General features: G+C 36.9%; 1 protein-coding gene and 1 pseudogene across 1 annotated transcript; one reads left to right on the top strand and one right to left on the bottom strand.

Annotated features, from left to right (window-relative positions):
• The first annotated feature begins 1,379 nt into the window (after positions 1–1,379).
• Positions 1,380–3,961, top strand: LOC149826706 (copper transport protein ATX1 pseudogene; annotated as a pseudogene).
• Positions 3,962–4,823: 862 nt separating this feature from the next.
• Positions 4,824–10,054, bottom strand: LOC149826705 (RNI-like superfamily protein). The gene is made up of 7 exons (XM_090020115.1): positions 9,349–10,054; positions 8,435–8,557; positions 6,562–6,666; positions 6,082–6,472; positions 5,844–5,973; positions 5,465–5,759; positions 4,824–5,379 (listed from the first exon to the last, which is right to left on the bottom strand). Exons 1-7 carry the CDS (start codon positions 10,006–10,008, stop codon positions 5,122–5,124), a joined length of 1,962 nt encoding a protein of 653 aa, XP_089876241.1. The 5' UTR covers positions 10,009–10,054; the 3' UTR covers positions 4,824–5,121.
• Between the last annotated feature and the right edge of the window lie 14,644 nt (positions 10,055–24,698).

Genomic DNA, 24,698 nt, shown 5'->3' with positions numbered 1-24,698 from the left:
CAATGCATTCATTACCACAAATAATTCAAAAATGTTTTTTTTTTCCTGGTCCCACTGCTGATCACTTGGTGAAAAATATGGAGTGTTTACATATGAGAACAAGGTTTGACTGGGGAATGTAAGAAAAGCTTCCAACAAGGAGAGCGCTAAAGAGGGGTTTGGTTTGGGAATTAATTAGGCCACCTAACACAACGGCCTGTTAGATTTTATATTAAAGAACCAAATACGCGATGTTTGTGGAGATCGTCAAGTGGCTTCTGCATTTGTTTTTTCTTATATGCAGCTGAGTGATAAACTCATGAGCAACTCGAATTTCGATACTTGTTTTATTTCAAAAAATACATAAATTCTTGATAGAAAGGAAACAATGTAATTATTCGAATTTAGGGAATACTATAGATATCAAAGCAAAAAGCTGGTGCACAAAGAAGCATGAAGCCAGAAATCAGCATTTAAGAAATGATTTGATGTGTGAAACATAAAGCATTTAGGAAGAGTAAAGGGAAGCAATAAATTATAATAAAGATGAGTAAGAAATAGAATACCATTAAAATGTAGCTAAAAAGTATGTTTTTTTTACTTAGTTTGAATGTTGAACTATTTTTTATCAAACACAATTATTGCACATAGATTTCATAATAAAATAATTTTAACAAAGGAAATAATGTATAATTCTTTTAACATGAAAAACACTATTCTAATATCAAGAAATTCTTTTTTATATCGAAAGAAGCAATAATTTCTTTTTTGAAAGAAAATTTCCAACAAAATTTTAGAAGCATGAAAAAAAGCATAGTTTTATAGTTTTGAAGCAAGTTCTTGGGAAGCGATTTTTCTAGGTTTTAAGAAGCTCGGTTTTTCACTTCAGGTTTGGGGAGACTCTTGGCAAGGAGACTGTAGGATTTTTTTGTTGAACCGGCGAATTAACCCGTTCCGTAGACTTCTGATGAAAGATTTATGTATAAAAGAACCTATGACTTCTAAGCTCTCATCATGTCCCGCTGCTAATTCGACAAGATCATGTGCACAATTAGAAAGAGAACTTGTGAAGGATATTTTGCAAAGAAATTAAGTGTTAATTGCTGGGTACGTGGCATCGTCTTGCCACATGGGACCCACTTAGAGTCCCTTCCTTCGGCTCAAAAAAATCCCAATGTGAGGGGATGGTTTCTTTGTGTTTTTAGCAACCACCTATGGCAATTAAGGAAACCCACCTTTTGTCGGTTAGTTTGAATCCTATATGGAAGGTGTCCAACATGGTCTCTTTTAATGAGAGGAAAACAAAAAAAAAGAAAATAAAGAGAAGGAGAGACTTTGCACATTGTGACTGGGGTTCTTGTGTAAAAAACAATTTGTTGGAGCTTATAACAAGGGAGAAGATGGAAGGAGGTATCATTCCCTTCTTTGTCTCGTCTCCTGCTCTCAAATAGACCATTAGTATCGTATATCGGCATAAGCTTTTTTTTTATCGTTTTAGTCAAGCTGGGGTTATACTTAGGGGTGTCAACAGGTTTTATCCAGACCCGACCCTACCCGAACCCTATAGGGTTCGGGTATAGTGATAAATAAGAAGGCCTGATTAAGACCCGAGTCCGACCAGAAGGTCCGATTAATACATGGACCCGGGTATACTTTGTAAAAATTTATACTAGAACCGGGCCCGACCAGAGTTCCAATTAAGACCCATAATTTTTTAATGTAAAAATGATAAAAAAAAAATATGGTTTTATCGGGTATGGCCAGGGTCTGGTTCTTGTAGTTCTTATCAGGTCCGAGTATGGTTTCTCTTATGGTGGGTCCGATTATATCCAGGTCTGAACCTAAGTCGAGCTGGGGGTTAGAACCCTAGATGGCTAGACTCCTCAGCTAGATAGTGTGACCTAACCATCCAGCTTGGCTAACCAGTTTTTAAATTAACTTAATATTTTAAAAAATTAAGAATTACCATTTTAGTTAATGTAAATCTAGGGCTGCTAGGGAACAGTCGTTTTGTTTCCTAAGAAGAATAAAAAACTTACGAGAGGAAGAGTGCAACAAATAGGGATGGCAGTGGGGCGGGGGACAAGGTCTCCACCCCCGCCCTGCCTCAAGATTTTATCCTCCACCCCCTCCTCCATCCCAGGCGGGGAATGGATTTTATCCTCCATCCCCGCCTTCATCCCCGTTTCATGTCCTCCATCCCCGGTTCAAACGGGGATGGGGCGGGGCAGGGAAAAGTGGTCGGGGTGGGGATGAGGCGGGGATCGGGGTGGGGCGGGGAAAAGTGCACGTCCATCCCCGCTTCCACCCCCGGACGGGGATGGATTTTAACCTTCGTCCCCGCCTCCATCCCCGTTTCATACCCTTCATCCCCGGTCCAAACGGGGCGAGGCGGGGCGGGGCCCCGCTTTCCCCCCGGTCCACTGCCATCCCTAGCAACAAATCCTAATTAGAATTTAGAGAGTTTTTTTTCCTTAAAATGAGAGAGTGAGAGAGATCTTGCATTTCCAACTTTGTAAGAAAGGTCGGTTTTGAACGTAAAGTCAGAAAAGGTCTCCATTTGTGCATCGAGCTGTACAGCAACTTTACCTTGTCCAGAAAGTTGTTTCAGTAGTGCCTTCTCTTTACTCTGCCTAAGCAAAGAATCTTTCCTCTTTATATAAACAGGCCTTCCGACTTCCCACACCTCACCGCTCTCTCTCTCTCTCTCTCTCTCTCTCTCTCTATATATATATATATATATATATATATATATATATATATATATATATATATATATAGTTCCTTCAGTGGACACCAAGGCGCTTCTTGGAGCAAGATGACTGTAACTCCTCTTTTGTTCACTCCTTATTTTCAAAATTAGACTACATTTGTTTATTCAAGATCAACAAATTAAATTGCTGGAATCTGACTTATGTCCAGGATTTTTTCGGCGATTAAAAAAATCAATGGTTGACAAAACACAAAATTTTGTGATTTAAAAATCATACTTTTTCATGGAAAAAATACTATCCAAGTGTTTATTCTTATTAAATGGACATGTTGAATCCATCTATAAGGTCAGATTTGATCTAAACAACCCCATTAGAGCATCATGTCAAAACCAAATCATAATAATATGCCGAGCATGTAGGATAATTCCATCTTTACTATAGGAAATTTTCCACGGTCTTACTTGGTTCTTCTTCTTTGTCAATGAAGTTTTTGCATGGTATAAGTATGAACTGTTACATCTATTGTTACCCCAACTTTTGACTCGTTTGGTTTGTCAACTTCTCCAGGTTGTGGAATTGAAAGTGGGAATGCACTGCGACAGGTGCGTTAAGGCTATCAAGAAGGCCATCAAGAAAATTGAAGGTTGGTTTGCCTGCCTCTCATATATATATTTTTTTTTGATAGGCAAGCTGGGGTTAATTAGGCTGTTATACAACTATACCATTTGGTTTTGAACCTGCAACGTCCCAACACAATGTGACGTGCACTAGCTGCTCCTACCAGACAAATGGAGTGTGTTAAAGTTAATGCACTTGATCACCACCTCGCGGGGATTGCCCACATGGCCAGAGGGGTGGGCCTGAGGTTTGAAGATGCCAGATCAAGCCTCGCTGGTGCGTGTGGGCCACGTAAGGCAGGGTGGTTGTGAACCCCACCTGGGGTCCCCTTACAGTGGAGCGGGCCCATTAAGTGACCCAGTTTTCAAAGTGGGTTCCTTGTCATCGAAAAGAAAAACGCACTCGATCAATATGTGTTTCAAAAATTGCACTGGCTTCCCATCGAGATTTCTAAGTTAACCTCTGTGAACTAAGGACTAACTCAATCTTTTGTTTCACTTGTCCATGTATTGTGATCAGATATAGAGACATACAGAGTTGACACAGAGCTGGGCAAGGTAACTGTCACCGGCAACGTGACGGCAGAGGAAGTAGTTAGGATGCTGAATAAGATCGGGAAGCACGCAACTTACTGGAATCATGAGGATTAGAAAGCTTGTCGATGAAGAGCGAGGCGATTTCGGTAATGATAGACCATGGAGATCATCATGTTCAGCATTTGATGTTCATTTCTGGTTGACACAGTGCGAACGCATGCTGTGAAACTCATGGAGGTTGTTACATGTAAAACCATATATAACTATTTAAACATGTATTTTGCAATCATTTTTCTTGTTGTTGGAATAAAAGAACTGATGTTCTAAGCTGAACAAGGAGAGTTCTTGAAGCAACCTTTTGATGAGGGATCTCAAAGACTGGAATTAGATTACGGATTTAAGCAATTACAAGTGATGAAGAAAAGTGTGCCGAGAAACTCATGGGGGGGTGTTCTATGCCGCAAGGTCAAAGCTGGATGTACTTACAGTGAAGAGGGGAATTCGGAAATTTTTACCAATAGGAAGCCTGCCAATTGTGCTGTCAATGATAGCGAGGTTTTCTCCTGACCTAGCCGAAAAAAAAAAAAAAGTATGCTGAGAAAGTATAGAGAGAGAGAGAGAGAGGAGACCATCTATACGTTCACAAACTTCATTTTCGGGTCCCCCTATAAGTCTACATGACGGGAACGCCCGATGCTTTAAAAAAAAAAAAAAAAAAGTTGACAGATTCTCATGGCAGAAGCACCGATCATCAATAATAGCTTGTTTGTGGTGCCACTTGATGCTGTCAAATATTTGGATGGTCTTAGTATACGACAACCAAAAAATGTTCAACTTCATTCAAACAAGTAATGAACTAAAAAAATAAAGATAAATTAGTATACATGTCACAAATATCATCGATATTTATAAATCATACCATACCCGAGAAAAGAAAACTGGCCGTAGAAAACAGTAACAAAGAAGGAAAAAAAAGTTACAATCAAGCCAATCTTTGATCAAACAGCCTTATATTCGCCAGAGACCCAGGTCAAAGGTCTACACGTCAAAGGTGCACAGGTTCAACCTCAGTCTATACTAAAAAAAGTGCACAGAATTCAACCCCGATCTAAGAATACAAATTCGAGTCAGTTTCATCGCTGAGAACCGTGTACAAGTCTAAAATTATGCAGATTCTCAGCACAATTCAATGGCTGTGCAGCTTGACCACAGAGCTGATTTGGAGTAAAGCAAACATGAATCAAACAGATAATATTCATATATTTCAGCAGTTTTCACAAGAAGAATGGCTTGTCTCTCCATTGGAATGTGCAGCCACGGGCCTCCATATGCTGGATAAGTGGCGGAGATAGTAAAGATTTAAAGTATGCATTAAGCTTAACTTTTCTCAGACACCCGCATGCCAAAAGGGAAACTTCGAAGCCTTGTATGGATACACCTCTCAAATGCAACATGGTTATGTTCTGCAAGCACCCCTTGCTTGCCAATGCTAGCAATCCAACATCACTGATGGAACAATATGATAAATTTATCTGCAAGAGAAAAGCAGTAAATACATGTTAGAAAGTACTTCATCACCTCATTGTTTGAGGTCCTATGGAGGGAGAGCATGCTTGCCTGTTTCAGATTTTGAGAAAAGCGAGTTAGTTGAAGAATTCCTTTATCATCAACTTTGTAGCATTTCTTAATATCCAGTTTGGATATAAGTCTACAACCCACAGCAATGGCAGCAAGACCAACCGATGATATGCAAGGACACCCTCGAATTTCTAGTACAGTCAACCGCGGACATTTTGATAGAGATCTTAGAGAATCGTCTGTTATCTTTGTGCAATATGACATATTGATCATCTGCAACATCGGGCAACTGAAAGCAATAGCTCCAATTCCAGTATCATCTATTCCCACAGTCCTGGATACGAAAAAAGAAAAAAAAAATATTGAAGCAATGGAAAACAACACCAACCTCACTGAGCAAGGTAAAACTGAAACCAACCTATACAAATCCAGCTCTCTGAGTTTTGGACAGTAGTTTAAAATATGTATAAGTCCATCATTTGTTATGTTAGAGCAAATTCCAATTTTTAAACTTGAAAGTTCTGAACATTTCGTGAAAGACTTCAAACCTGGAAAATCAAAACAAGAGTCAGGTCTATGGTTATTTTAAAGAAAAGGTCAGATCTATGATATTGCCTTGTATAGGCAGGTTATGAAAGTCAAGATAGTTGTGAAACCTTCATCATCAATCTCATTGTCAGTAAAGTCGATCTCTTCCAAGACATGCAAATGTTCCCCAAGTAATCTGAAGGATTCCCTTGAGACTAAACTACAAGATTCCATCCTAAGGGAAGAAAGTTGCTTGCATTTGGCAATGGCTGAAATAGAAAGATAAGTTATTTTTCGGCAGCAAGTGATATCAAGTTTCCTCAGCTCCTTGCGTCTTGTCAGAAGGGAACAGAGAGCATCGTCTGCAACCCCCTTACACTTGCACAGGCTGAGCTCTCTAAGAGATGTGCACCATTCCCCAATTGCCTTTAGTCCAGAGCATGATACCTGACAGCCATCTAATTTGATGCATTGCAGATTGGGGAGGTTTCTTAAGCTACAAGCAAGAGATTCTGAAACCTGCAAAAACCAAAAGGTAAATGGTAAATAATTTATACTCTCGTTTTTTTCCCTTTAATTAAAATGCAAACCGAGAAGCTCGTACTTACATAAGCACCGTATGCCAAAGTTAGTTGCTGCAGTGAGGTCGCACCATTAGTCAGGGAAGATATGCCAGCATGGCTTATATTTTGACAGTTAGACATATCAAGTACCTGTGTTAAGTGCAGGAGGCAATAAGTCAAATTAAGGTTCAACTTAGGGATAGTATCTAAATAAGGATAAACTTAGCAAGACTTGAGAATATTTAGCTGACATTGACCCTACATCGTTTAAGATTTATCTGTGAAGTATAAGACTAGTTCAATATTTTCTATAACTCCAAATAGAACATTGTAATGGACATCAACCATATTTATTTTTGGACTCACTGAAGTTATGCTTTACTTTAAAAATCAATGAAAGGTGCCATCAGAAAATAGGAGAAAGGGCATCATATTAAACGAACTTCTAAATTACTAGATATTGTGAGCTGTGCTCACATCCACCTTGAAAACTAGACAAACATATAATTGATATTTGCAATAAGAGCATCTAAAGTAGAATTGAGTTGGTCAGATTGCACTGATAAAAGTTATTAAAAGAAAAAGTTGCACACACCTGAAAAATGCATAGAGAGAACCTTATGACAGCATGGCATAGATATGTAGTATAGCCTAATTTTTTCAAAATATTTTTTACTCTCAAGAGTCTCAAGTTAGTTAAATCTGGTGCATTTCAGAATAATGTGATAGGATATGTCACTAGCACAGATGACACGTATGCATAAAATAAATAGAGAGAAATATTATATCAATAAAGAAGTTAAGTAAATCATGTACAAGCATTACAAACAAGACAGAAGACAATGGCACTAAGAATATTTTCACTTTCATAAATTAAAAAATAATAATAAAAGATCCAACATTTTTGTGAGAACTTATTATATGAAATAATGTTTTGTGCAAATACAATAATGAATTTGTCAAACCAACAGATACCTATATAAAAATTTGATAGTGTTAAAATTAACCTTCTCTTGCCTGGCTGGAATCATAGTGACAAAAGTTAAAAACAGCAAAATATCGGCAGTCAAAATCTCGGGAGATTTTGAAATTTGTCATAAATCTTGCATTTTTTGGCAAAACCTCAGCAATAAAAAATATATTAAAAAATATAAAAAAATAAATTTTATAAGAAAATATAAATAAAACACATTTAAAAATAAAAATCTCAGGTTTTTTCACGATAAATACCTGCTAAAAATGTAAATATCATGATATCTGTCACGGTTTGAAAATCTCGTGACAAATTGCAGTTTTAAACTTTCAGGCAATTTCCCGCGATATTATCGCTAGATTTATGAAAATCTGGCGATATTTGTCACAGAGGTTGGAATCATCTGTCATTTTACAGGAAATGAATTCACAGAAAGCTTTATGACTTAGGCATAGCAACCTTTCATCCTTGCTGCCTAGATCTGTGATGCTGAGGGAATGACTAGCAAAGCAAAAAGTATATATGGTCACAGAACAGACCAAGAAAAACACACATATATATGTGTGAATATCCCCAAGCTAATTTACTTAATATACAGAACATATTATTGCAATCAATTTTCTACCAAAGAACAATAATTTTGCAGTTCAAATAATGAACTATCAAGTATATATGGTATACGATTGTAATAAAACATTATTATCATTAATTTAGTAAAATTAGCTAATATTTCTTTTGGTAAGTTAGTATTATTGAGTGCACATTATCATCTTATTTGACTAATTTTCTACCAAACAAAAAAATTATTACGTTTTAGGTACTTAAAAATCATTTTTCTACAAGATTACTCGCAAGTCCAACCCCTACCAGTGATAGAAGAAAGAAAGAAAAAGATATGAACAAAATACTAACAATCAGTCCATCCAACACGATCAACAAAAGTACCTTAAGTGACTTGCATCCCTTCTTGAGCTTCATAAGTCCATCATCTATCCCAAAACACCCCACTAGGGCCAAATCTTCAAGATATTCAAGTTGGATTAGAGACGCAATGCAAGCTTTTGTGATCTGTCAAACAGTGAAAAACAGCTTACTGATTTAAATGAGTTGCACTATATGAGACTGAGACTGATGAAAGAATGGATATTTAAAGTGTCTGAAACATACATGGATAGTTTGAAACTTATAAAAACCTATCCATGCATCGGAATCAAATGCTCCAAGAACTGATTCCTATAAAAACAAGCATATAGATCACATATGTACGGTGGAAATTTTGAAAAAAAACAATAAAAATCCAATAAAACGTTCATTGGGGAGGTTTGGGAGGGTTTTCCATTGGGGAGGTTTTCATTTTATATATATATATATATATATATCAACCAGTAGCAGACTATGGGTAGCATGCAAGTAAACTGAACATGATAACTAGAGACGACTGTAAATGGAGAAAAGTTATGTCCAATATTAGTCGCTGTAAGAAACAGAGAGCGGTAGCTAGTCAAGAGTCTCAACCATGAATGACAAAAGTCACCAAAATAGACCAACAGAAAAAACGCAAAGCCAAGTAAATGCTTATTGTCTTGATGAAACGGCGGAGCACTTCATTCCAAAATGTATCATTTTCAGAAAGTATGGAAAATCAAAATAAACAGAAAGATAACAAAACCCCAATCCCTAAAGTCATTCAAACTCATAAATGCAAAAATTACTCCAACATATTTAAGACAGATCACATGGCAGTTGAGATCTAAAAAGATTTCACCAACTTGGATCAAATTCCCATCTCCAACAGCATCGGCATTGTTCGATCTAATCGAAAAGAAAAAGAAAACGCTCAAGCTTCACAATCTCCTTACCTGCATATACGACAGATCCAAACTCCGGAGCTCCCTACACTTGACGGCAACCAATCCAACTCCCAAATCGCCTATTCCCAAACACCATTTCAGACTGAGCAATCGAAGCTTTCGGCAGCCGACCGCGATGCATCCGATGCCCAAATCCGAGATCTGCTTGCACCTCCCCATCCTCAGCCTCTGCAAATTCTTCGCCTTGGAGATGCCCTTCGCGGCCAAGTCTGTCAAATGGGTACCGTTGGAAACGTCGATTTCGACCAGGGAAGCGCAATTGAGGGTCAAATGAGAGATACCAACGTGGGTAAAGAACTTGGACTGCGAGAGGTCGATGGAGGCCAGCGTGGAACCGCAGAGTCTGGATAGAACTTGAAGGGAATCGTCGGCGACTCTGGGGCAGAGAGAGAAATCCAGGTGCCGGGCATTTCTGTACCTGGTGAGGACGGAAGGGAGGAGCTCGGGGCACATCGGCTTGAGGCGTTTGCGGTGGTGGGACTCGAGAGAGTGGAAGTATCGGCACACGAGAGACCATGACTTTTTGTCGAAGGGGTCGGTGAGCTTGTCGAGGATGGTGAGGAGGATCTCTTCGCTGAGGACGTTCAGGATGCAAACGGAAGCAGATTGATCCGAAGATGCGGTCATGGTGCTGTGGAGTTTCTTCATTGGGGGAAGGAAGGAGGAAGAAGAAGACGAGGATAGATTTGGAATGGTCGAGGGGATTGACGTATGGGGGAGAGGTCGCGTTTTGACACCGCAGCTGTACTTGCAACTGAAATAGTACCTCTCTCTCCATCGGACCAACCTGCTCCTCCCCTGTTAACGAATTAACAATTGTGCCCTCATCATCAAACGCCACAGTTTTTCTTCTTAAATTGAGATTTACTATGGACTTGCACCCTCCCTAGGGCCCTGTACAATAAAATTCCCGGGAGGATTTGACACACACATTACAAGTTTTTATATTCCACGAAATTTTTATGATCTTAACTGGAATAGTAAAGTGATTATCACCACTTGACACACACACTCCCCCCAAATTCTAGATCTAACTGCAGGGATGTGGTCTATTTAATATGTTAGTAGATTTAGTTATATTCAATATTCCATAAGATTCAATTTTCCAGATAGTTAAAAGGAATGTCTGAAAACTGGAATCAACTCTAACACATGAAAATTGTAAGTAAAACATGCTAAACATGATCCAAATGTTAGTTTTGTTTTCAGAGATAAAGATCTATCTGAAATTAAGAAAATACCGCCATCACCAATAAGGTGTGCAGACATTAAATTATATAGTTTGATTTTTTCACCTTCTCGAAATGGGAAATTTGCATGACATATTGATGCTGATTAAACCTGCCATCATGTTATTAATCATCCGGTGCATACAGTAAAAAGGAGACATGACATGAAGTTAGTAGGGCATGTCTAAGACTTGAGATGGACAGAAAGAAGTGGGTGGCATGTCTGTATAATTCTGGAGCAGGGACATGGGCAGTTTCCTAACGAGGGGTTCGGGGTGTTTTCTGGGTGAAGACTCTTGTGAGGAGGGACAGTTTTGTAGTGTACGAACTACGAACATTCAATGCCCAGTCAAGTTGGGGGTGGGGTGGGGTGTGGGGGGAAATGTTTGTATATTATATAAATTAGCAAAGGGGCAGATGAGGATACCGTACGTGCCAAGGGCCTTTTCCGGAGTACCCACCTCACCCAGATAACAACGTCTTGGTCAACAACATGACTGGTGGGACCAGGCAAACGTTCAACCTGCCTGAGAGAGGTGTCATCTGGGGATGATGCACCCCCTTCTAAATCTGTTCAAACATTTTTTTTTCTATTTTTTTTTACGAAAAAAAAAAAATTGGGGTTACCCCTAGCAGTTACTCAACCGTACCATTGGGATTCGAACTTGCAAAGTCCAAACAACAAGGTCACGTGCTCCTTCCATACCAGCAGAGGTTTTGTTAGTTTAGTAACAGCTGTACCAAATCTAACGCTTGTTTACGTTTGCTTGAACTGTATTCGAATGTTGTGTTTAAAATGTTTATTGTTTGATGAGTCGGATTACTTCGTTCCTATGAAAGATCACGAGCACGGAATACACCCCCCAAAACATTTACCAAAATGACACAAATAACCCTCGCTTTCGCACGAGTGCCAACGATCCACCATCCATCTGAGTCGATCTAAAGAAAAATCTCGTCATTCATCGAAAACACAAGGATACATACATCTTTTTGTTCAAATTTCTTCTGTTCGCAGCACTCGAAAACACAATGCATTTTTTTTTTTTTAATTTGTTCCTCCCGTTCTTGTTGTTCTTTTCGTAACTGGGCGATGGAACGAAAATAAGACTGTTAAAAATGAAAATCTTTTTATGATTTTTTGTCCCATGCAACGTTAGAGACGCGCCATCAAACATGCAAAGTATCTTTCGTACCTTCGGGCCACACAAACCTTATAAAAATATCTTGATCTTTCGGATTTTCTGCTGAATTGGGAACACTGAAATTTTTGGATTCTTGAAAGGCGTTAAGTTGGATGGTACTCGAAATTCAGCACAGATGTAGAGCTCCCTAGTCTATTTTATTTTTATATTTTTGTTCTATTTTTTTTATATATTTTTAACATATAAATATACCGATATTTTCTCAAGATTTTTTCCTGTGAAAGAACAAATTTGTTTAAAACATCATGAGATTACCCTTAGCTGAGGAAGCCCAAAACCATGTTATGTGACTATGGACTGTGCCATATTTTGATGTCTTCAATATAAATTATGTCTGGTTATATATTAAGTTATATTTGGAAGGACGTGTAGGCATCAAACATATTGAATCTGTAAACCATATGAACTTGTCTAGATCACACACAAAGGCACACGATTTAGCGCGGTTTAGTCTAACATGAACTATGTTCACAATGAACCCTCACCCGCTATTTTATGTAGAGAGGAGGGGAAACTGTTTCACTTATATAGGCACCAAGAGTACATTCAAGATTATGTATAACTACAATTTTCAATCCTACATTATATTTACAATCAATAGAAGTCCTTTTATGAAGAGGAGTTCTTGACATTAGGAGCCATTTCAAGAGGAAAGAGGAGAAGCCACACTAGAAAACTTCTTGGGCTTTTTGGATCCTTCTTGGATTGGTGCAGAACCTTGGACACCTTGGACAGTCATCTCAGTGCACCCCCTCAAGCCAACCTCCGTAAGGTTGAGCTCATAAGCGACTGAATTTAGGACTTGGCAGAGGCTTTGTAAGAATATCTACAACTTGATTTTGAGATGGGGATGAATTGAGGAACTTCAATTTTACCTTTAGAAACATTTTCTCGAATAAAGTGGTAGTTAATCTCAATATGCTTGGTGTGAGCATGAAACATAGGATTGGCCGTTAAATATCTAGCTCCTAAGTTGTTGCACCATATGATATGGACTTCACCTAGAACGATATCCAATTCTGACAGTAATTGTTTGAGCCAAGAAAGCTCATAGATGACTTTTGCAATTGCTTTGTATTATGCTTCTGTGTTGGACCTGGTTAAAATATGTTATTTGGTTGAGTTCTATGACAACAAATTTGGTCATATAAAGGTCAAGTACCCACTTATAGACTTGTAATCGTCTGGGTATCCTACCCAAGTACACATCAAAGTAGGCAGACAAGCAAAGAGAACAAGACTTCTTGATTTAAAGACCCAAATTCAAAGTTCTCTTGTGGTGTCTCATAATTCTTTTGACGTAGACCCAATGATCCTGATTCAGTTCATGCATGAACTGACAGGCTTTGTTGACATAATATGATATATCAGGCCTAGTAAATGTCATATATTGTAGTGCGCCAAAAATACTCCGATATTGAGTGGCATCTTTTAATAGTGCTCCCCCATGTCTAGACAAGACAACATTAGGTGCAGCTAAAGTAATTACAGGCTTGCAATCTATCATGCATGTTTTAAGAAAGAGATCTAAAATATTTTTTTTTTGCACCACAATTCTTAAGGAGTAATGAATTACTTCAATTCCAAGAAAATAATAAAGAGGACCTAGGTCTTTATTGAAAAATTCATGAGCAAAGTCATGAATAATTCATTTAACATTATCAAGCGAATTTTCTTAATAATAATGTCATCAACATATATCAAGACAAACATATGGCAACCCTTGTGATGAATCAACCTTGGATTCATCAAATCCTAATTTCTCTAAATATATACGAAGTCTTTCAAACCACGTCCGAAAAGGTTGTTTTAACTCATAGAAGACTCGATTGAGCATACACACAAAATTAGGTTTCAAAACTTGGTGGTTGACTCATGTAAACTTCTTTCAGAATACCACTTGGTGGCTGACTCATGTAAACTTCTTTCAGAATACCATGAAGAAATGCATTATTTACATCTAATTGAAGCATCATCCAACCCAAACTGACTACAATTGATAGCATCATCCTAATTAACTGCAAATGATAGCACCATCCTAACTAATATGGGTTTACAACAGGACTAAACGTTTCAAAATAGTCAATTTCTTCGTGCTGGTTATACCACTTGGCGACTAGGCATGCCTTATACCTGGCTAGGGTTCCATCAACATGCTTCTTAATCTTATAATTCCACTTACACCCAACAAGATTGGTGGCTTTATTTGGAGGAACAAGGGTCCAGGTATGATTCTGATAAATAGCTTTGACTTCTTCTTCCAAGGCTTGGCGCCATTTAGGCTCAGTGATAGCTCAAATAAAGGAATGTGGTTCTTGTTCTTTTTTACTCACGTCACTCAAAAGAGCAATGGGATATTTGGTACCAAAAAAAAACCTTGGTTTTAATGTTCCATCTTGAGACCTTGTAACCATATGATGGGTTTTGGTGGGTATTTGATTAACAAGATGAACAACAAGGTTCAATCTTGAGGATGAAGATCTAAGTAGCACATCAACCTCGTTGGACTTGATTGACAGACTAGATTGTGTAGGAGTTGGGACTTTATATTCATTCAGGTTCAGGGAGAGACTGATGGGCCAGATCAGGTGTTGGAGAGGGTGACGACTTCATGGGAGACCCCAAGAAGAGGTAGGAGGACAGGATTAGGTAGGTAAATTGGGTCTCTAAGGTAATTATTCTCAGTAGTGTCATACATGTTAGGACTCTTAGGTAAACTAAGTTTCTGACTATAGATCCAATTTGACACTTCTTAGAATGTCACAGGTTCTTTCTTTCCAACAAAAAAAATCTTTCATAAAAAATGATATGCCTTGAGATAAAGGCTTTCTTGGTAATTGGGTCATAGCATATGTATCCCTTGTAATTAGATTCATACCCAATAAAAACATAAGGCTTATATTTTGGGTAAGTTTGGACTTGGTGAAAGGTACCAAATAGGGTTAACACGTGCAGCCAAATTTTTTAAGTGTTCATAACTGGTTATATGTTTGAGCAGGAGCTCATATGGAGATTTTGACCAAGGTTTAACATAGGCAACTGATTATATATGACGGTTCTGAAGGCATCTACCCAAAACTTTTAGTCCAATGATGCATGAAATAATAGTGTCAACCATGTTTCAGCTACATTTTATGTTTTCTCTCTACTACACCATTTTGTTCAAGGATATGAGGACAAGATAATCATTGTGTTTGATGTCACATTCGTTAAGAAACCATGTAAACTCTTTGCTAACAAACTTTTCACCACCATCACTATGGAATATCTTAATTTGATTTTCAATTTGCTTTTCAACAATATTTTTGAAATTTATAAAACATGAAAAAATATCAGATTTTGTGATCAACAAGCAACAAATAAAATATATACCCTTCATGAGACGGTGTTGGCGCTAGACCCTAAAGATCTGCATGAACCAACTCTAAGGGAGCTTGAGTGAATGACTCTGATTTAGCAAACGACAATTTATGAGTTTTGCTAACAACGCATGATGAACATAATGCATAATCATTATTCACGGACAAGATAGATTTACTTTCCTCTAGTTTTTTCTAAAACCTTGAGGCCAGGATGTCCCAACTGACAATGTCAAACTTCATTAGAAAATCTAAACTTATTATTACTAACTTTAGCAAACCCAACTTTAAGGGTCTGATTTTCTTTTCCACACTGCCAAAAAGACCAAGAGTAAAGTCCTTCCTTACTTAGGAGAGTAGTCATGTTCCACAGATCCTTCACACAAAATCTATTCGCATCAAATTAAAATAAACAATGATTATCTTTTGTAAACTTAGCTACCGACAAGATATTCTTCTTAATAGCGGCAACATGTAGAACATCTTTCAATGTAAAAGTCTTATTCCTATATTTGAAAAAAGATTACCTATATTGCATAGCCGCTCTCTACCATAATGCCATATGAGCCTTGATATTTATTTTTTCATGCCTTGTTCCTATGGAGTAGCGTAGTGTGTGACCCCAGTATCAGGTACCATGCTGAATTTTGCACACTATTGAGTGTCATGACTGCAAATGCTTTTGAAATATCATAGCATGTGTGAACAATATGATTACGATAGCCACAAAATTAACAAACAACGTGTCCCTCTTTCGAAGGGAAACATGACTGAGATTGACCACCTTAATTATCTCAGTGAAAATTTTAAAAATTTTCAAAAAATCGTCAAGCACCTCTTTTAAAGTGACCTTTACCTCTACCTTGTCCACCACCTCCCCCACAATCTCTTTGGCAAAAGAAAGCAGTGGTGGGTGTTTCTCCTTAAGGGGGTTGCTTATTAATCATTTACAACTTCTTCTCTTAGTTTAGCAATAATTCATAAATTTTCACAATGTTGGGCAAGGACTCACGAATGAAAATAGAAGTGACAAAGCTTTCATAGTCTCTTAAGAGACCATTCAATATGTAGTGAACCAAATTTTCATAAGAAACGGGTTCACTAGTAACATATAAGGAATCCATAAACAAGAAATAATTAAGACTAGCTAATTAATGATTAATTAACTAGGAAGCCTCTAGAAGTGAGGGACGTCTCATATTGGTGTTCTAGTTCATACCCCTTATGTGGGCTCCTCCTATTGACTCTGGATGTGACACATGTCAGGTTTCTCTTCCTCCAGATTAGCAAATGTGACCTTTGACTTTTCAACATATGGAGAATCCACCTCAGCCGCCACATAACCTTTATAGGTCCCACCTAGGCCTGGATGACCCTCATTGTCTATAGGAAAAGGTGTATGGATCCTAGAGCTTAGATCCAGACCATCTTCTAAAATTTGGGTAGTAAGAGACCACCATGCTCCGCATCACTTTAACCTCAAAGTGGAGACCACAACCCTCTGAATTGTCGCACCACTCGGGTCAAAAAGTATCACATGTGCATCCCCCAATGAGTATTTGAGGCTTTGGCGATTGGAACGTTCGACCAAACAATAGGGACATTGATGGAATTCGCGACAGAATTCAGCTCCACCGCTTGGGCAGTGAACAAATAGGCATATTAGATGCCCTGAGAAAACTTCAATGCCCTTCTTGGTTGCACCTTCTCTGTCGTTGAAGGTCTGATGGCAGCGAGTATGATCTCATTTTCGTCCCTACAAAATGATATCTTCATTGCGGAGAAGTTTGAAGCTACCTCACCCAACAATTGTAGCCACTGCATACCTAGGACAATGTACACACCATAGATGGGTATGAGATATAGGTCAAGCACAAACTTTGCTCATTGGAGCTGCAAACATGCATTTGAGCATATCTCCATATATTTAAGGTATGACCCATTTTCAACCATCACGTCAAAATCGATGCGCTCTTTAATTTCACACATGATTTTCTGTATTGTACCCTTGCAAAGGATGTTGTAAGTGCTCCCAATATCAATAAGCACGACCACCTCCTGGGTGCTTAGCAAGACACATATCCACATGGTGTTGGGCATAGAGACATCCGAGAGTGCAAGGTGGGATATCCCATAGAAAGGCCTCTCTTCGAACGGCGGATCATCTCCTTCAGAGTCTGATTCTACTACTTGAAAGATGTGGTAGCACTTGCATGTGTTGCCCCTAGACCACTTCTCGTTGTAGTTGAAGCATAGACCTTTCTTAAAGCGTTCTTCACACTGCACACTCATGATCTGCTCTATTTTAGGGGTTGACGTGACCCTCTTAGATAGCTCTGGTCTGAACGGTCCATCCAAAGAGCAATCATGAGAATCGGTTGGCCGATCAAGCTTCCGCACTATTTGAAACATCCTCTGCTTCTAATCATGAAGCTTGGCCACCTTGTAGGCCTCTTCAGGAGTCCTCACTACTGCAGCTAGGACCTCTATATGAAGATCCTCCCATACTCCACCAACATAAGACTCGAACAAGGTCTCATCATCAACTAGGGGCAGAAGTATGCAAAGATTTTTAAGCTTTATATGGCCCCGTTGTTTGAGAATCTTAAGCTCCATATGGTGATTTACCAACATCGTGGGCTCAAATCTTTCCATAATACGCTCAACAAAGTCATCCCAAGAGGGCTTTTCATGTATGATGTCGAGCCAATCATACCATCATAGGGAATCACCTTCCAATCAGATGACTGCCTCAGCTGGCAAGTTATGATAGGTAAAAAAGTACTTGAGTTTGAATATTCACTCATGCACATTCTCGCATGCAAAGTTGGGAGCTTCAAATCGAGGCTTCCTACCTCGTGTGAAATCCTATGATGGTTCCTCGAGGATAAACTCGTTCAGGTGTCCCATGCGACCAGCGTGAAAATCACCCCCTGGTTGGAGTCGTGTCTGGGAGTGCGAAGAAGATCGTCTATGCGGTTGATTAGGGCTGATACAACCCTCTCGATGCACTCCAAATGGTGGTTTATCTTTACGCTCTCCTATCTTTGCTGATGGAGTTCGGCCTGCGTTTGGTCGAATATCATCTGAACATGCTCTTCATGCTTGCAAGCTTTCTCGCTCTTCTCAACCCCATGGGGGTTGTGATATATAATCCAAACTAGAAGTTTATGGCTGATCAATGTTGTGCATCATTGTTTGGTTATTGCATTTTTTTTTCAAAAAATGACTATTACATGGCAAAAATGACATGTTTTTTAAAACACCTCACAATTTTCAAAATTTGGTCGATGTCCAAAATCGTAAATAGCCAACTTTGTTATGACATTTTTACCCTTCGCATGTGCGAAACTCATGAAGTGTGTGATATATCGCTCTACTCGTCGAGTATTGCAAACTCCCACTTAAAAGGAGGTTCGCACTTTTGTTTTGTTGCAAACATCACGAAGTTCGCATAATCATATTTGCGAACATCCTGTTAAACCCAAACTTCAAAAGTTCACAAATACCTAAGTTCTCATATACAATACGAAATTCACATAAAAATGTGCAGACATTTTGTTAAACTAAACCTCATAACTTATCCAATATCCTACTTAATATGCATATACCTCACGAAGTTCGCATAAAAATATATGTGAAGTTAAACCGACCAAATATGCATACTTCTAGTAACTGAAACCGTAACAACTTTGCAAGTATTACACTAAATTCGCATATATAGTTCAAAGTTTGAATAACAATATTTGTGATTTTCTTCCTAGTCGAAACTTCGCAAACTAACTTCGCATACACAGTTTGAAGTTCGAACAACAAAATCTGTGAACTTTCTAAAACCGAAACCTCTCACAACTTGCGGGATCCGCATGAAAATAACTTGTTCATACAATTTCATTTCATTCATTCAAACTAAACATGGTTATACACATTCATTTCATTCATTAAAAAATAAACTTGTTCATACATATATTAATTCTAGTAATTCGGAAATGAACCTACTCATACATACATTCATTCAAAAAATGAACATGTTATAAACATTCACAGTACATAGCTCAACATTAGAAGGTTTGATCTTTGGCTTCTTAATGTCAGTCGGGTTCTTGTTTTTGTTCGAAGACCCTCTCTTCTCTCGAGTAAATGATTGAGGCTGAAATCCAACTCTTAAGCATGTGAATCCTGTAAGTCGACCTAGAACATGAACTTATTCCTTCAAGGACTCATTTCCAATCAAAAATAGCTTCACATCGGAGGTTCGGTCTTTGGCTTCTTAATGCTAGTCAAATTACTATTTTTGTCCACAGACCATCTCTTCTCTTGAGCAAACGATTGACGTAAAACTACCTCATCGACACACTTTTCATAATTAAGACATTTTCCTTTTGCTTAAGACCATCAACATCATTCACCACCTGAACATCTACATCTCTTATCTTCTCCAAAAGCTTCTCCACCTTATTCATGTCATCATCCTTATTATTCCAAAATCTTCTCCACCGTTGATTTTTAAAGGCAAAAACAAAACCTAAAATGTGAACAATAATGTTTTTACTATTGAATCATCTTATTAAATATTAAAGTGTCACAATTAATGCTAGTAGGGACATTGGCAAAAGTATAAGGAGGTTCAAATTGAAGTCTTCAGTAAATTTGTGAATCTCATGTGCAATATTTGTGAAGTTTTGACATATTTAAGTTAAATATAACGTTGTGCGAACTTTGGTCTATATATGTGAATTTTGTGAAATATTATGTGACAATGACCAAGATTTGTGAGGTAGTCTGCAAAAACAATTCACAATGACATGATTTATGAAAAATGACTAAGATTTGCAAGGATGAGGAAAGTCTGCAAACAAGTTTTTGCAAAAAACAACCAAGATTTGTGAGTATAAGTAAGTTTGCAAACAAATTTTTACAAAAATGACCAGAATTTGCAAGGATGAGAAAGTTTGCAAATTTTTTTATGAAAAAATGACCGATATTTATGAGGATGAGAAAGTTCACAAAAAAGAGAAACGGAACCTGTTGTAAGAGGAGAGAAAAAATGCTTAGGGTTCTAAAGGAAAAAAGGGTTACGATTCTTTCTAGAAACAAAAAACAAAAAACAAAATGAATTTATATTATTCAATAAAGCATGCAAACTTAGTGATGTTCGCATATTTAGGAGGATATATGTGCAAATTTAGTCAGGTATTTTTGAAGTTTCAAGGTTTGGGTTTAACAGAATATTCACAAATATCATCATGCAAACTTAGTGAAGTTTAAAAAAAAATATGCAGACTACCTTTTAAGTGAGAGTTTGTAATACCGATGAGCAGAGCGATATATTGTGTGAATTCATGAGTTTTACACGTGAAGGTTAAAAATGTTATTTTAAAGTTGACTATTTTCAAACAAATTTTAAAAATTATAGGGCATTTCGAGAAACACATCATTTTTTTTGTACAGTACGATCATTTTTCATTTCTTTTTCTCATTGTTGATCGTAAGTATAAAAGTTACTATATGATTCGGCATAATATGAAAGGTCTTCTTGAAGTGCATATGCCTCTTAGGGATTGATTGGGACATAAGTATAAATGTTTTCATGACACAACCATGGGTCTCAAAATGCTGGGGTTTGAGGGTTTTTGTTATTGGGATAGTATTTGCTACCCTCATGGATAACGAAACCTCTACTTGGGACTCATGAGGGAGGTTGTTTTGTCCAAATGTGACCTTATGGATGTGTTCAACATAGTCAAAATAGTAGGAATCAACCCTTGGATCGTAGTTTTTTCTTCGTAGAAATGTTTTTTCTTGAGGTTTGAAAATTCAATATAATATAAGTCGTCATTTTTTTAACTCTTGTAAAGTTCACCGTGTATATTTTCAAATACCCACCAAAGCTGAGTTTAATTCACATGCATACCAAACTTTTAGAAAATTTTAATTGTAGAAAATGATTGTATTGTCTTTCTAAAATGGTGCAATTTTAGAAATGCCTCATAATTTGCCAAAATCCTCTTCATGCTTAAAATTTTGATTCTTGACTTTTTTAAGATATTTTTACCTTTCACATAAGTGAACATGCAAATGTTTGCAAGATAGATATGTACATCGTCTGAAGGTTGCAACATCTCAATAAAATGATATTTGTAAGAATATTTTGTGAACATGATGAAATTTGCATAAAGTATCTGCGAACATGGCTAACTTGAATCCCAACACAGGAGATTCACATATAAAATACCAACAAGTTTTTTTGGTGAGGTGTCATTGTTCTTCCTTGATATCCGTCGTGTGATGGCACATCATCAACAAGTTTTCTAGCATCATGCACATCATTAACGATGAGATTTTCGGTAAGCACAAGTTTTGATACTTGTAACAGTTGAATCAATTATTTTGTTAAATAATGATATGGATAAGTTATTTTGTCAAACAATAACACGATTCTCAAGTTATTTTTGCATATTCAATAGCGTATTTTATTTTTTTAATTCAATTTCATGTGAGACTCATTTTTTATTTAATTTGGTATGCCTTTATCATCGAATTTAGTTGTTTATCTTGTAGTATATAAAGATGATGAGAGAACAATGACATAACTCTCAAGTTATTTTTTGTATTTTCAATAGCCTATTTTATTTTTTTTAATTCAATTTCATGTGAGTCTCGTTTACCTCTATCCTTAAAAATTTGGTAGTGTAGAAAATTGTTCATCTTTCATTATAAAGATGACAAGTGAAGAAAGTATCATGGAGGCACCAACACCTACTGGTCGATCAGGGAAACAAGTAGGATATGTATATGCTATAAATAGGCTGATTGAAATTGTAAGACCCAACAAAATTTCAGACATTTAAACCAGACACTTTGTGCTCAATTTGAGAAAAAAATCATTTCACCTGCTCAATTTAGTTGGTAAGTATAATGAATATCTAAGTTCTGGATTTTTCCAAAGTAGTGTGGCAATCATTGTTTTGATTAATAACTGAGAAGAAAATAAATAATAATAATAATAAAAATAACAATTTGTCAACCAGAGGAAAAATCAAAAAATTCTATAGTAGTGAATTAATACTTGATGGAAATTTAGTACATAGATGCATTAAGCAAAACTATGATTTATAAATCCTAATGCTAAGTATTGAATAAATCAAGTGAGTTTGGATTTTGACAGGATCCAATTGAAGTCGAATCCAATTAGAAGACCCAACATGAAAATTTCATGATTTGGGGTTTCTAAAAGTAACAAATAAAATAAAAACTTTTAAATAAAATATTATTATTTTAAAAAGGAAACTAGTTGGTTAGACTTAGTTGGAATGGAGCCAACTAAGCAAACAAAGGGGTGGCGATTTTGCCAAAGACCCTACTGTGGGAGATGTGTGAGGGGTGAGAACTAAGGCGGCTCCTCACATGGATCCCAAAGAAGAATCTCTACATTTCTTAAGAAAAACAAAAAATGGTAAGGCATGAAATAAGAGCATAAAGTAGCTTACCAAATTTGTGAAAAATCACACATGACTATAGAGTGGCAAGGGTCAACCTAGAAGAACCTTTTTTGAGAGGAGGGTTAGACTCCATCTGAACCCTCCATCTCCCTTCTTGTAAGCTCAACCACACATCTCACTTACTCATAAATTTTGCTAATAAATACCCCTCAAAAGGTAGAAGAGAGGCATTCTTGATCTCTCTCACTCTCCATCTCCCTCCTCCAACGTTTTGGGGGTTTTTCTCTCCTTTTCATTCAAGTGTAGTGTGAGGTACCTTAGAAGGACTCTATTCTACATAAGTTATGGTAGAAGAACAAGTTTGTGGTAGGATCAAGCACCACTATAACTAAAGATATAAGTTAATCTTTCATCCATTGTATTTTGAATTTTATTTTTAAAACTCTTCTTCTTTCCAATCCAAACAAACATGCATTCTTGTAATGCATGTGGGTATGAACAAGGATTTTTCATAGATAAAGCCAATGAATACTCATTCAATGTATTCTCCCTTATGTTAAGTACATTTTTACGTACATCCATGGTCGAAAAAAAATGATGTTCACCAATATTAATGGTGCTTCATAATTTTGACCCATGTTTCATGCTAGAAATGTGAATCATATGTTGTTCATGTTTGTTTTATTATTTTGAAAGCCTTGTTCTTATATTACTCATGTATCATATCATTTTTCTAGTACATTCATGATTAAAAATACTTTATGTAACGTGTCTCATCATGCATTGTGTGTTTGTAACCTAATCACGGTTAGAAACCTTGTTTATACAATACATAGTGTGGGTTATCATTTTCGAAATGTATTTATGGTTGAAAAACTTTGGTTATGCATTATACCTTATGTTTTAACATTTTCGAGATTCAATCATAATCAAAACTTGATCCATAGACAAATTCTCACCTTTTGAAGTTCATCCATGGTTAGAAGCTTGATTCATGAATGATGTATCTTGACTTATCAATTTTCGAAACTTATTCATGGTTCAAAACTTGATTCATACATGAGTTATCATTTTTGAAACTTATCTATGGTTTGAAACTTGATTAATATACGAGTTATCATTTTTGAAACACATTCATGGTTCAAAACTTGATTCATACATGAATTATCATTTTTTAAACTCATTCATGGTTTGAAACTTGATTCATACATGAGTTATCATTTTCGAAACTCATTTATGGTTAGAAACTTTAGTCATACATGATTCCTCATATTTTATCATTTTCAAAACACAATCATGGTTAGAACTTGACCCAATCACGATTTGTCATGACTTGATATTTTTTTTCAAAAACTCATTCGTAGTTAGAAACATTATCCATAAAGGATTCACCATGTCTTATCAATATTGATTTTTTAAACCATTCCTAGTTAGAAGCTTGGTCCATAAAATGATTCACATGACTTATCATTTTAAAGCACTTCTATAGTTTAGAAAATTTCTTGTTATATCATTTTAAATCTTGAATCATAGTGTTGACTTAGTGATAAAACTTTCAATAGAAAACAAAAAAAAAATAGTTGTAAAGATCTATGTTGGTTACTGTTTTAAAAATAATAATAATAAACTGCAGCAAGGGACTTACTTCTTGCTGGCCAGACCGGCCCCAACCGTGCCCAAGGTTCAGACATGGTCTGTACCAAGCAGACCTTACTGGGTTTGAACCGGGCACGGTCCAGACCTGGTCAGGAAGGGATCAGGCCAGAATGGCCTGAACCGAATCTAACTGGGTCAGACCGGCTAGAACCGAGAGACTCGGTTTAGTCTAGGTCTGAACCCAGCCCACCCAAACTGGTCTGACCCATAATAGGCCTGTGTTGGCTAGGGTAGACTAGGCCTGTGTTGGCTAGGGTAGACCAACAGGTCAGCCATATAACCTGTGAACAAGAAAGAAAGAAAAAATAAAAAAAATAGTTATATAAATAGTTATATGAAAACACATAAATGTATATATACTATGCATATGTATTCAAGTGATTTTAGTCTATGCAAACCATGAAGAAAAATACATATGAAAATGCATATCATATGCATATGTATTCA

This window comes from Nuphar pumila, chromosome 10 (genome assembly GCF_984573655.1).
Source record: "Nuphar pumila chromosome 10, dmNupPumi1.hap1.1, whole genome shotgun sequence".
NCBI lineage: Eukaryota > Viridiplantae > Streptophyta > Magnoliopsida > Nymphaeales > Nymphaeaceae > Nuphar > Nuphar pumila.
The sequence above is the reverse complement of the archived record's forward strand: the minus strand, read 5'-3'. Positions and strand labels throughout refer to the sequence as shown.